Here is a 13,175-nt window from a genome sequence, read left to right on the forward strand (position 1 = left end):
TTGGCATCGAATTCTGCCAGTTTTGTAAGCTGCCCTGAGTCCCTTCAGGTGAGAAGGGCGGGATAGAAATGATGAAATAAAATAAATAAATAAATAAATAAGTTCGGAAGCTCAACCCTTTAACACACTGAGCCATTGGAGGCTCCATCAGAGCCCTTACATATATAAATACACACAGTTAATAATAATAATAATAATAATAATAATAATAATAATAATAATAAAACTTTATTTATACCCCGCCACCATCTCCCCGTGGGGACTCGGGGTGGCTTACATGGGGCAGAGGCCCAAACAACATAAGGACAAGATATAAGCAACATAATACAATCACAATATAAAACAGATAAAACAGTAATGCAATATATCAATTAAAACAACAATACAGGATAAAAAATTACATTAAAAACACATAAAAGGTACCAGTGATTAGATTATGGGTGGATGACATTTCTGACAGGTTTGGGTTGGAGAAGAGGTGGCTTGTCAAAGAGTGCGTCTGAGCATAGGAAGAAGTTTTTCCTTCAGGTGTTCTTAATAGGCACTGTGAGAAAGGAGGTGAGGAAATAAATGGAAGTGCTTCTGTGTATGGACTCACTTTGGGCCCTCCAGGTGCTTTGGACTTCAACTCCCACAATTCCTAACAGCCTACCGGCTGATAGGAATTGTGGGAGTTGAAGTCCAAAGCACCTGGAGGAGGGCTGAAGTTGTGGGCTGCAAAGCCAATTAGGAGAGAAAGAGAGAGCGCGGCCTACTAGGCTTGGCAAGTTAAGTCTGCCCACTAGGCCGCAGGGTTGCCGTGGCAACGGGAGACGCCCGCAAGCCCCGCCCCCAATTGCCGCCGCGGGAAAGGCGGCTTCGGCGGCGGGAAGCAAGCAAAGGGCAGCAGGGAGGGGAGGGACCGGGGAGGGAGGGAGGGAGGGAGGGAGGGGAGAGGCCCCTTGCCCCTCGCTGGGGAAAGAGCAGAGCCGCAGGGAGCCCCACGGAAGGGCCACGGAAGGGCGGGGAGGAGAGGCCCCTCGAAGCCCAACCAGGTAACCACCTTCCCCCCCCCCCCGCTCCAAAGAATCTCTTCCTATGCTCAGAGGCACTCTTCCTGCCTCCCAGTTGCAACAGAGTACTGAAAGAAATGTGTTGTCGAAGGCTTTCATGGCCGGGATCAATAGGGTTGTTGTATGTCTTTCGGGCTGTGTGTCCATGTTCCAGAAGTATTCTCTCCTGACTACTAATCTACACTGGGCCCTTCCACACAGCCATCTAACCCGAAAATATCAAGGCAGATAATCCACAATAATCCACAAAGCAGATAAATCCGCACTGCCATATAATCCAGTTCAATGTGAATTTTATACAACTGTGTGGAAGGATCCATAATCTGCTTTGAACTGGATTACATGAGTCTAAACTGCCATATAATCCAGTCCAAAGCAGGTCACCTGGAATTCAGCAACTGGATTATATGGCAGTGCAGATCCAGCCTGATTATATGAGTCTACGGCCCCTTCCACACCGCTGTGTAAAATCCACAATGAATTGGATTATATGGCTGTGTGGATACAGGGCCCTTCCACACAGCCATATAACCCAGAATATCAAGGCAGACAATCCACAATATCTGCTTTGAACTGGGTTATCTGAGTCCACACTGCCATATAATCCATTTCAAAGTAGATGATCTGGACTGAGAAACCGGATTATATGTGGCAGTGTAGATGTCAAAGGTACAGTAGAGTCTCACTTATCCAACATAAACGGGCCGACAGAACGTTGGATAAGCGAATATGTTGGATAATAAGGAGAGATTAAGGAGAAGCCTATTGAACATCAAATTAGGTTATGATTTTACAAATTAAGCACCAAAACATGTTATACAACAAATTTGACAGAAAAAGTAGTTCAATACGCAGTAATGCTATGTAGTAATTACTGTATTTACAAGTTTAGTACCAAAATATCATGATGTATTGAAAACATTGACTACAAAAATGTGTTGGATAATCCAGAATGTTGAATAAGCGAGTGTTGGATAAGTGAGACTCTACTGTATTTGAAAGCCTTCTTACTGTGCTCAGAAGTACTCTTTTTTGATCTACTGATAAAAAAAAACCCAGAAAGACCCTTCAGTTTATGCGCAGTCACTCACATTTCCCCACTTCCCATCTCACTGATCTGTGGAGCGCATCTGAAGAAGAGTCTTCTCACTCGTTTCCTGTCTTCTTTCTCCCAATGCTGCAGAGCAGGGTACTGAATGAAAAGCCTATCCGCTTGCATGAAGAGACACTCACTTTTTCCAACCTCCCTTTTCATTACTCTGTCAAAAGCTTCTGGAAGCCCTCTTCCTATACTCAAAGGCACTCATTTCCTATATTTTTTTATCTCAGAGCTACAAGTACTGAAGAAAAGAGCCTTCAACCTAGATGCAGAACTACTCACTTTTGCCCACCTTCTTTCTCACTGACTTATAATGAACAATGAAGAAAAGTGTTGTTGAAGGCTTTCATGGTCAGAATCACTGGGTTGCTATGAATTTTCTGGGCTGTATAGCCATGTTCCAGAAGCATTCTCTCCTGACGTTTCACCCACATCTATGGCAGGCATCCTCAGAGGTTGTGAGGTCTGTTGGAAACTAGGCAAGTGAAGTTTATATATCTGGGGTGGGAGAAAGAACTCTTGTCTGTTTGAGGCAAGTGTGAATGTTGTTGGGAGAGTTCTTTCTCCAAACCTGGACTTTCTGCAGATATATAAACCCAGTTTTCCAGGCTGTATGCACATGTTCCAGAAGCATTCACCCACCTCTGCCATAGATGTGGGTGAATGTTTCTGGAACATGTGCATACAACCCGGAAAACTCACAGCAACCCAATGAAGATAAGTTTTCTTCCTATGCCAAAGGTACTCTTTTCCTACATCCTTTCTTCCAGTGCCACAGAGACGTGTACTGAAGGAAAGACCCCTTAGTCTGTGTACAGAGGCAGACACATTTTCCCACTTCCATTCTCACTGAACTGTCAGAAGCATCCAAAAGCCTTCTTACAATGATTAGAGGCACTGTTTTAATACCTCCCCTCTCCCAGTGGGGAAAGGTCCTAGAGCCTGTGTGAGGAGGCATTTGCGTTTCCCACTTCCTTTCTCATTGATTCTGGTCTGACACCATAATAAAATCCATTCATTTTTATTCATTGACCTCTTATGAGCAATGAAGTAAAGCTTTCTTCTTATGCTCGGAGGCACTAGTTTCCCACCTTCTTTCTTCCCTCAGACTGCCCAGAGACATTCATGTTTTCTTACTATTATTATAATACGTATTTTATACCTTGCTTTCTCTCACAAAAGAGACTCAAAACAGCTCACAGACTGTCTGAAGGAAATCCTTCCTATGCTCAAAGGCATTCTTCTACCTTCTTTCTCACATGCCCTATGGCAAAGTATATAACAAGTCTTGAGAATGCTTCTCTGAATATCTTCTCATAATTGCAAATCTATATCTAAATTAAAAGGGAAAGACAACTGCCTCTCTCTGTTTAACAGGTCGGATAAATGCCAATACTAACATGGAGAAGAAGACAGAGGCACTGCAGGAAGAAAGGGTAGCTAGGTAGGTTGATTACGAGGTTGCCTTGCTGTTGGCATTTTAAAGAAATGTGTTACTGGATCCCTGTTTTGGTAATAAGGATTAAACTGGCTTGTGTAACTCCTTTTCAAGTGGGTTGGTAGCAAAATTTTAAAAATGCCATGATCAGTAATCTCTTGGTTGTTCTTTGATAGTACATACGCTCATATACTAAATGCTATTAAGAAGTGATAACCCTGTGTCGTGGGATATCCATAAAAAGGTGCCATTAATAATATTTTAAGGATGCATTTAGGCTTTAACATATTAGAAATCAAATATTTTAAAAGGTATTTGTGTAAAAGACAGACACATTAAAATGTGCAAGATGGGGCTCTGCGTCTAGGTATAGTCAGCCAAAACAAATGAGATAAGGAAAAAAATGGCAAACAGAATCACAGAGTTGGAACAGACGCCAGGGGCCATCATCCAGTCAAATGCATTCTTCCATGCAGGAATAGAATCATAGAATCATGGAATAATATAGTTGGAAGAGACCACACAGGCCATCCAGTCCAATCCCCTGCCATGCAGGAAAAGCACAATCAAAGTATCTCCGATGGATGGCCATTCAACCTCTGCTTAAAAACCTCCAGAGAAGGAGACTCCACTACACTCCAAGGGAGCATTTTCCACTGACCAACAACTTTTACTGTTAGGAACATCTTCCTAATGTTTAGGTGGAATCTCTTTTCCTTTAGTTTGAATCCATTGCTCCATGGTGATTTTTTTTCATGTCAAGAGCGAATTTGAAAAACTGCTAGTCACTTCTGGTGTGAGAGTATTGGCCATCTACAAGGATGTTGCACAGGCAACACCAAGATGTTTGATGCTTTATCATCCTGTGGGTGGCTTCTCTCATGTCTCTGCATAGGGAGCTGGAGCTGACAGAATGAGCTCACCCCATTCGCCAGATTCAAACTGCTGACCTTTTGGTCAGCAGTTTTACAGGCACAAGGGTTTAACCCATTGCGCCACTGGGGGCTCCTTCCATGGTGATTAAACTATGCTGAATCAATGTGTGAGTTGGATAAGCTGAAATGCTACCAAATACCGTATTTAAATACAGTGCTGCCTCCCTACTTTATGGTTCGGTTCGCTTTTTGCTCCCTCACTGCTTCGCGGTTTTTTTCTGAGAGATGCACATGCGCAAAAGGTGCCAGTTTGCCTTTTGTGCATGTGCCCTCCCTCTCATCAGCGTCCAGCCTGGTCACTCTGGATGCTGACGAGAGGGAGGCACATGCACAAAAGGGAATCTGGCAGGCGCCAGAGAGAAAGAAGCGCAGGAAAAAGGTTTCCAAAGGGGAGAAAGGCCACCTAACTACTAATATAATATGTAAATATTGAAATAAATATATTGCCCCTACTTAGTGGAATTTCACTTATTGCGGGTGGTCCTGGAACGTAACCCCCGCGATAAGTGAGGGAACACTGTATATATATAAGTGCTCAACATGAGATATATTATACTTATGGGCTGCAAATATTGTGTAAGATTATATTCCTTACTATTAAAATGTACTTCAAATACCATTTCCATCTACTGTAAGTACTATGTGCATCATAAGTATAAGAAATGTTCCTCCTAAGAAATTCTATGCATAGATATCTATGAAAGATAATGTACCTAGAGTGGAAATAATAATAATATAATAATAAATTTAATTTCTTACTTGCTTCTTCCCACAACTCACAGTTTATGTATGTGATGAACTTCCACAAGGAATGTAACCGAATAAGCTACTTTTACATAATACATGTATAAAAAATTTATAAAGCCATGTGTAATATAAATTTCCTGAGAGCTTAACATATTTTTATGGAGAGTGCTGGTGTTGATCTGCTTGCTAGATATTACTGTTTTTTGCCACCTAGGAAACTAAAATGATGAACTTGAAAGAACGCAAGTTAAATACATTTGGAGAAATAAGGCAAAGAACCTGCAGTTCTCTACAAAAGGATGGAGGAGGGGGAACCATATTTGTTTCATTTATTCTGGCAATGGTTTTGGATTGCAAATTGCACTAACCCAAACACCACAACCAGTAGTCTGCGATGTTGGGATTTGTGATCCCACAATAGCTGGAGGGCCACAGTTTATCAATGCCTAATGTACAACCTCAGGTTTGTGTGCATTTGGCACACCTAGGATGCATCTACACTGTAGAATTAATGCAGTTTGACATCACTTTAACTGCCTTGGCTCGGTGCTATGCAATCATGGGAAATGTAGTTCTAAAATTACAAGTCCCATTCACCTGCCACCTGTTCTTCAAAAATTTCTCAAAGATGATGGTCGGTGGTCCAGAGCTTAGCTCAGTGAGTTCCTTCAATTTTTCAGGATGCAATTTATCTAGACCTGCAACTGAACTGATTTAAGGTTGACTAGACTGTTTTTTATTTATTATTTTCTGTGTTTTGGACGGTACTTACACAACTTCAACTTGTAGAGATGGGAGAGACCACAAGGGCCATTCAGTCCAACCGTACAGTGGCACAGAATCAAAGCACACCTAACAGATGGCCATCCAGCCTCTCATGAAAACCCTCCAGAGAAGACGTCACTGCACTCCAGAGTAGAATATTCCAGTGTCAAACAGCTCTAACTACTGGAAATTTTCCTAATGTTTAGGTGGAATCTCTTTTCCTGCAATTTTAATCCTGTTCTCTAGAGCAGAGTTTCTCAAACTGTGCTCATCCACAATTCCTAACAGCTGGTAAACTGGCTGAGATTTCTGGGAACTGTAGTCCAAAACACCTGGAGGAGCACAGTTTCAGTGTGACATCCTTTCAGATATTGTACAGGTCTATAATGTCCCGTCTCAACCTTATATTCTCCAAACTAAACATAGACAGCTCCCCGAACCATTCCTCATAGGTCTTGGCTCCCAAACCTTGGATCATTTTGGTTGCCCTTCTCTGGATACCTTCTAGCTTGTCAATATTCTTCTTGGATTGTGGCGCTCAGAACTGGACACAGACTTCCAGATGAGGTCTGACCAGAGCAGAATAGAGTGGCACTATGACTTCTCTTGATCTAGTAGCCAGGATTAGACATTTCTCAATTTTAGACACAGACTGAAACATGTTGGCACTTCTTGAAGTCTTTTACCTATGTTCTTAACCAACATGTATTTTAAGTAGTTTTTAACTGGTGTAAATGTTACCCATTTGTGTGTTTCATCAACTGGATGTTGTTAATCTCATTAACTTGCATACCTTGTACACTTACAGTGCAATAAGAGTCTTTGGGCCATAATAAAATGTTGTTGTTTTTGTTGTTGTTGTTGTTGTTGTTGATTATAATGATGATGACTTCCCTTGATCCAGTAGACACTATTGATTCAGCCTAGACTCTCATTGACTTTTGAAAGATGCTTATTCTTACAGAGATATAGTGCTCCAACAAAAGTCCAACCAATATGTTCATAGGTGATTTGAACATTGATATGCCTGATAGTCTTACTTTTGAACTGTGATTTTATACTGATAAATTAGAACCTGGAAGTATTAGCTTTTTAAACTGCAGAACCCAGAATCCGCATCTAGTGCTATGTATACTTGTGTATAATTCAAGGGAAAGATTTTGGCTCCAATTATGGATTTTGATATGACCTGTGAGTTGTGGATAAGTCAAGGTTCTTTCCACAGAGAAGGGAAAATGCCAGCTCTCCCTGACCACCACCTTTTCCCCACCTAGGCATTCAATAAGGCCTTTAACTATTTTAAGGAGAAAGTGGTTCTTTTTTTTGATAAAAGTAAAAGTACAGTACTCACATTGACCCAGATAAGTCAAACCAGATTTTTTGGTCAATTTTTAACTACATTTTATAGACTTCTACAAGAATGTATAATATTTGAGTTGATTTGGGGATTGTGCGGGATTGTAGAAGCATTCCTCCCCCCCCCCCCCCAAATCCTAAAGTAATTATGGTCCTTGATGACCATTCAGGATGGAGTATTCAAAAGCCTTTTTGTAGTCTAAGAATGTAGGTTGGATAAAATCAAATATGCAAAGTTATATCGCCTGTGGATTTTCACCTCCTCTGTGTACTGCAGATTTCTTAACCTCAGTGGCATTGTATAGCATTAGTTACTGTCTGCGATAAAAGCGAAATAAAAAAAAATGAGTAGAGAATGTGAAGTATCTCAAGCAGTCCCTTTAGGATGGCGGGTTTAGAAGGAAAGCACAGCATGCCACTTTTTCAAACAGATAAGTGAAACGAAACTCTTAATTGTAACCACAATGACTCTGATGAGTTTAAGATTTCATTTATTAGGCAAACCATGAAGCAGTTATGTGACTGCTTTTAATGAAGAGTGCATCCCTAATTGACCCACATTTCTTCTTGAAATTACATTTCAAGCCTTGTCAAAGCAGAAAATGCTTCTTTTGTTTAAAATTTGAAGCACGCATAACCTTCCTAATTGCGAAATGTTATGATCTGGAAATTGCACTGTAAAACTCTCACCTCGTCAAAAGAATCCTGTTGAGAAGAGGGTTTTTTTTAATCATTACCTAATTAGAGCCCTTCAGAAGCCCTAAAACAATTGGAATATGTATATTATAAAGAAGACATTTCCTCACGTCTGAAGATTTTTTCTAAAATAGGTGAAGGTTAAGCCACTGACATACTTGAAGTTTTGTTTTATTTTCTCTTTCTGTGCATGTCTAGGCAGAAGTACTATAGGTCCAAATGATCTTAGTGATAATTATTCCCAGGTCAATGTACACAAAATTAGGTTTATATAGAGGGTGCAGAGATGCAAGTCAAAGATTCCTAGATGTTCTAATCATTACCAGAAAGAAGTGTGCCAGACATTTGCAGCTCCTGACCGTTTGCAGTATTCCTTTCTGCCCATTTTCTTGCCAGCTTTTCAAAGACCCTTAAGAGTCTTCTGAAGAAATGGGAAGCGATTTTTGATCAGTTCTTATCATTTGTCTGTCCAGCTCGAGATTGCCTACTCTGACTGGCAACAATTTCTATAATTTCAAGTATATCATTAGTTGTTCAGTTCATTTTTAGTGGGAGATACCAGTGATTTAACCTGGGACCTTGAGTATGCAAGGTATGTGCTCTGTCTCTAAACAAAGAATAGGAATCATGAGACCTTTTAGATGAGCGGTTCCCAAACATTTTTGGTCATGGAACTCTTCAGAAGACTTTTTCTTCCTATGGAACCCTAACTCTGTCCCAAAGATTTTTGAACCCACAAAGTACTTCCTTCTTTCATCTATAGTGTTTTGTATAATGTAGTAGGTATGGAAATAGAAGGAAAAATTTTTTTAAATATATCCACAAACCTTTTTTTGGTATAGGAAAATATTGGATTTGCACCTAAAGTGATGAATGAATTTGTTTCATTTTTGTACTTAATTTAGTTTGTAAACTGGGCTTTATGTCTGACAGGTGAATGTGTAAATCCGGGGCAATATCCAACTTACTTCTACATTTGTTTTGTGGTGTAAGCATAAGCTTGAAAGCCTGATTCACATCAATAGGTCGGCACAAAATATATAGTTTATGTAAAGCTCCTATTTTTGCATTAATTGTTCTTATTGCCTTTTCTGAGGTTTGTTAGCATACACACATGACATATGCAACAGGACAGGACAGGCTGATTGATCACAAAGACCCAGGGTACATCTACACTATAGAAATAATGCAGTTTGACACTACTTAAACTGCCATGGCTTAATGCTGTGGAATCTTGGGAGTTACATCAGTTAAAGTCGTGTCAAACTGCAAGAAGGTAATGGTTATAGCATTAGGCCATGCGGCATCTTTCAAAAAAAAATGCGGCATCTTTCACAAAAATGGATGAATCTGAGCAAATGTTCTTCACCACTGACCATTCCCTCCTTAACCTCTTTTATGAAGGTCTAAATGAAAAGTGGAAGGGATTCAAATAAAAAGTGTATGGAAACTACTGCAACAAACCAGAGCCATTTTCAGCTCTCACCCTTGGGTAGTTTTCCACTACAGGAAAATTATTCCTTGAGATGTGCAGACAGAAAGGACACTTTATTTTTTGTCTCCCACCTTTACCTCAGCATACTTGGCTGCTTTAATTCATTTCCCTTTAACCATTTTGTGCTGTCAGATTTTCACAGCCGGTCCTGGCTCTGCACAGCTTGCCATCTGACCTGGTGCGCAAATCTAGTCCTGCTGTGATGGTTGAAAGTGTAGCCCAGAAGCGCCAAGAAAAAGATGCCAAAGAGGTTTGATGCAAAGTCACAGTGTACCGTTTCACGCTGTTCTTAATTGCAGAGCTCTCCGACAGACGGTGTCAAGGCTGTTAATCCGGAGGCCCAGACAGTTGAGACATAAACCTGGTGGCAAGCAGGCGGTCGCCATCTGGGGAAGGCAAAGGTGCCTGGGCAAGCTGACAAATGGTTCGGTATCCATTAAGCTGACAGCAGTTCAGTCTCTTCTCCAAGCACAGGAGGGCTTGTGGGCCCAGGTGAAACCCCTTTGGCCTAGAAAACTTTTAGCTGCTTGGCAAATCCTGGAATTTACGGTTCTGGAGCCAGAGAATTCTTGGGCCTCACTAAACTTAAAAGTCCAGAACTCCACCAAATACTGCCATGGTAGTTAAAAGTGGATTAATATAGTTCAAGCCAGCAAAACTGCATTGTTTCCTACTGCTTTATTTTGGTAGTGGCACCCAAGGGCCTTGGATATTACTAGGTGACAGAGTCCTTCTTTGGGAAACATAGAATCAGAGAGTTGGATGAGACCACAAAGGTTATCTAGTCTAATTCTGGAACACCCAATCATAGTACTCCTGACAGCCTCTTATTACCTTATTCTATCCATTCCTGGTCCAGCACACTAATAATACTGTGATGCTGTTCCATGTTAGCTATGTGGAAAGCAATTTTCCCTGAAGGAGATAGCACATGTGAAACCTTTTTCAGAACCAGTTTCATTTAGAATCCAGAGCCCTGATGACTGCTTTTGGTTAAAAAATACATGAGTTCTCATAAACCAAGGGGTCAAATGTGCAGGCAAAGATGTATTTAAAAGTCACTATCTTTTTGTCCAGTAGCACTTTGGTCAGCATACATCTCCACAATGCCCCCTGTGGTGCTTCCTGACTTTTTTTAAAAGGTGTTCCTAGTTTGATCTTTCTGTTACCATAAATGTAGAGGCTTTAAACTATGTAGTATTGCATATAATAGAAGAGTTAGGTGAAACAAAATCCCAGTTCAGAACAATCAGAGGATGACAACCAGACTGAATCATGTTGGAAGAGCTGGAGATTATTTCTTCTTCTTCTTCTTCTTCTTCTTCTTCTTCTTCTTCTTCTTCTGCTTCTGCTTATTATTATTATTATTATACCCGCTTTTTCTCTCCACAAGGAGACTCAAAGAGGCTGACATTAAAAGTATTTCAATGCTGTTTAAAATCTACAAATATACAAACACTAAAACAGAATTAAATATCACTAGCTGTGCCCGGCAACACGTTGCTGTGGCGTATGTAGAGGCTGGATGGCCATCTCTCAAGACTGCTTGGATTGTGTCCTGCATGGTAGAAGGGTTGGACTGGATGACCCTTTGGGGTCTCTCCAAACTATTGGATTGTATGGTTGTATTATTATTATTATTATTATCATCATCATCATCATCATCATTATTATTATGGAGAGGCTGGATGGCCATCTGTCAAGAGTGTTTGGATTGGTAGAAGGAAGTTGAACTGGATGATCCTTAGGGGTCTCTCCAAACCTTAGGATTCTATGATATTGTTATTATTTATTATTATTATTATTATTATTATTATTATTATTATTTAGAGGCTGGATGGCCATCTGTTGGGAGTGCTTGGATTGTCCCCTCCATGGCAGAAAGGGGTTGGACTGGATGGCCTTTAGGGGTCTCTTCTAACTCTATGATTCTATTATTATTATTGTTATTATTATTATTGTGCAGATATTGGATAGCCATCTCTCAGGAGTGCTTGGATTGTGTCCTCCTGCATGGTAGAAGGAAGTTGAACTGGATGGTCCTTAGGGGTCTCTCCAAACCTTAGGATTCTATGATATTATTAATATTATTATTATTAAGAGGCTGGATGGCCATCTGTTGGGAGTGCTTGGATTGTGTCCTCCATGGTAGAAAGGGGTTGGAGTGGATGGCCTTTAGGGGTCTCTCCTAATTCTATGATTCTATGATTCTATTCGTCCCCACCACGCACCTTCCTTCCCTTCCTTAGGGTGGTGAGCTCTGCTTTCCGCAACCAAGCGGACGGTGGTTAGGGTGGTGGCCGCGCGGCCTTTTTAAATCTCCCCACGCGCGTGCACTGCCTTTCCTCGCCTGCCATCTGGCCAGCCACCCCCTTCCCTCCCTCCCCCCTCCCCCACAGGGTCGCGAGAGTCGCAGTCTGCAAACCCACCTTGCTTTCGGCAGCCCATCCCAACCCAAGCCTCAGGAGGTAGCGCATGGTCTCCTCCACATTCCCCTGAAAGGAAACCACCGCTTTCACTGTCCTCTCTCTTTCCTGGGGCCGCCCCTCCTTCCCTCCCCCTCCCAGTTCGGTGCACGCAGGGAAGTGGCGGGAAGGCGCGCGGTGCTCTGTGGGGTATGGTGGCAATGATGGTGGCGCCCGCGGCAGCAGGCGAGTGAGCATGTGAGCATGGAGGAGGGGGTGGGGCGCGTGAGGCTCGCGCGCTGCGTCCTGCCCCGCACATGCGCAGATAGTTTTTTCATGTTTTTCGGCTTTTTTGGGCCATGGAAGTGAGTTGGAGTTTTGGTTGTGTTGTCGGAACCTAGCAGGGAGGACTGTGGGTTGTGTTGCCAAGATTCGTGGTTCTGGGTTGTTTAGTTTTGTTGTTTACTTTTAGGTAAAAATGCCAGAACCTTTTTATATATATAGATTGGTACTAAAAAGTTTAAACCCATACAAATTTATTCAAAACTAAAAACCACAACACCCCCTGACTTGTTCTTAAAAACCTTCTTTGAAGCATGCCTGAATAAAAAGGTTTTAGCCTGCCACCATTCTGGCTTCCCTGGGCAAGGAATTTAAGTCAAGGGGAGCTGCAGCTACAGGGGTTTCTACTCCCTGTAGCCAGCCCAAGTTAACAATCTGTCTGCAGTTCTTTGAACCAGCTGAAGTTTCTGAACACTCTTGGAAGGTAGTCTCACATAGAGCAAATTATAGTAATCCAGACAAGATGTAACGGCATGTACCACCATGGCCAGATCTTGCTTCTCAAGAAACGGGTGCAGTTGGCACACAAGTTTTAATTGTGCAAAGGCCCTCCTGGCCATCGACAACAACTGGGCCTCCAAATTCAACACTGCCCAAGAGGACCCCCAAACTGCAGACCTGTGTCTTCAGGAGAAGTGTAACCCTATCCAGCATAGACTGAATCTCTATTCTCTGAATTACCTTCCAACTGACAAGGAGTACTTCTGTCTTGTCTGGATTAAGTTTCAATTTGTTTGCCCTCATCCAGCCTATTACTGATGACAGACATTGGTTTAGGGTCAGGACAGTTTCCTTGGCTTTAGGTGGGAAGGAGTATTAGAATTGGGTGTCATCTGCATATCAGT

General features: G+C 41.7%; 1 protein-coding gene across 2 annotated transcripts in view; it reads left to right on the top strand.

Annotated features, from left to right (window-relative positions):
• The first annotated feature begins 914 nt into the window (after positions 1-914).
• deup1 (deuterosome assembly protein 1) overlaps positions 915-13,175 on the top strand; it is an 83,035-nt gene continuing 70,774 nt past the window's right edge. Inside the window, exons 1-3 of one of the 2 annotated variants that reach the window (XM_062974540.1) lie at positions 915-1,034; positions 3,529-3,595; positions 9,883-9,984. In XM_062974540.1, coding sequence (XP_062830610.1) covers positions 3,552-3,595; positions 9,883-9,984 — 146 coding nt within the window. In that variant the 5' untranslated portion in view covers positions 915-1,034; positions 3,529-3,551. The remainder of the gene's footprint in view (positions 1,035-3,528; positions 3,596-9,882; positions 9,985-13,175) is intronic. The other variant, XM_016992686.2, reaches the window with a different exon arrangement.

Source organism: Anolis carolinensis, chromosome 3 (genome assembly GCF_035594765.1).
Source record: "Anolis carolinensis isolate JA03-04 chromosome 3, rAnoCar3.1.pri, whole genome shotgun sequence".
Classification (NCBI taxonomy): Eukaryota; Metazoa; Chordata; class Lepidosauria; order Squamata; family Dactyloidae; genus Anolis; species Anolis carolinensis.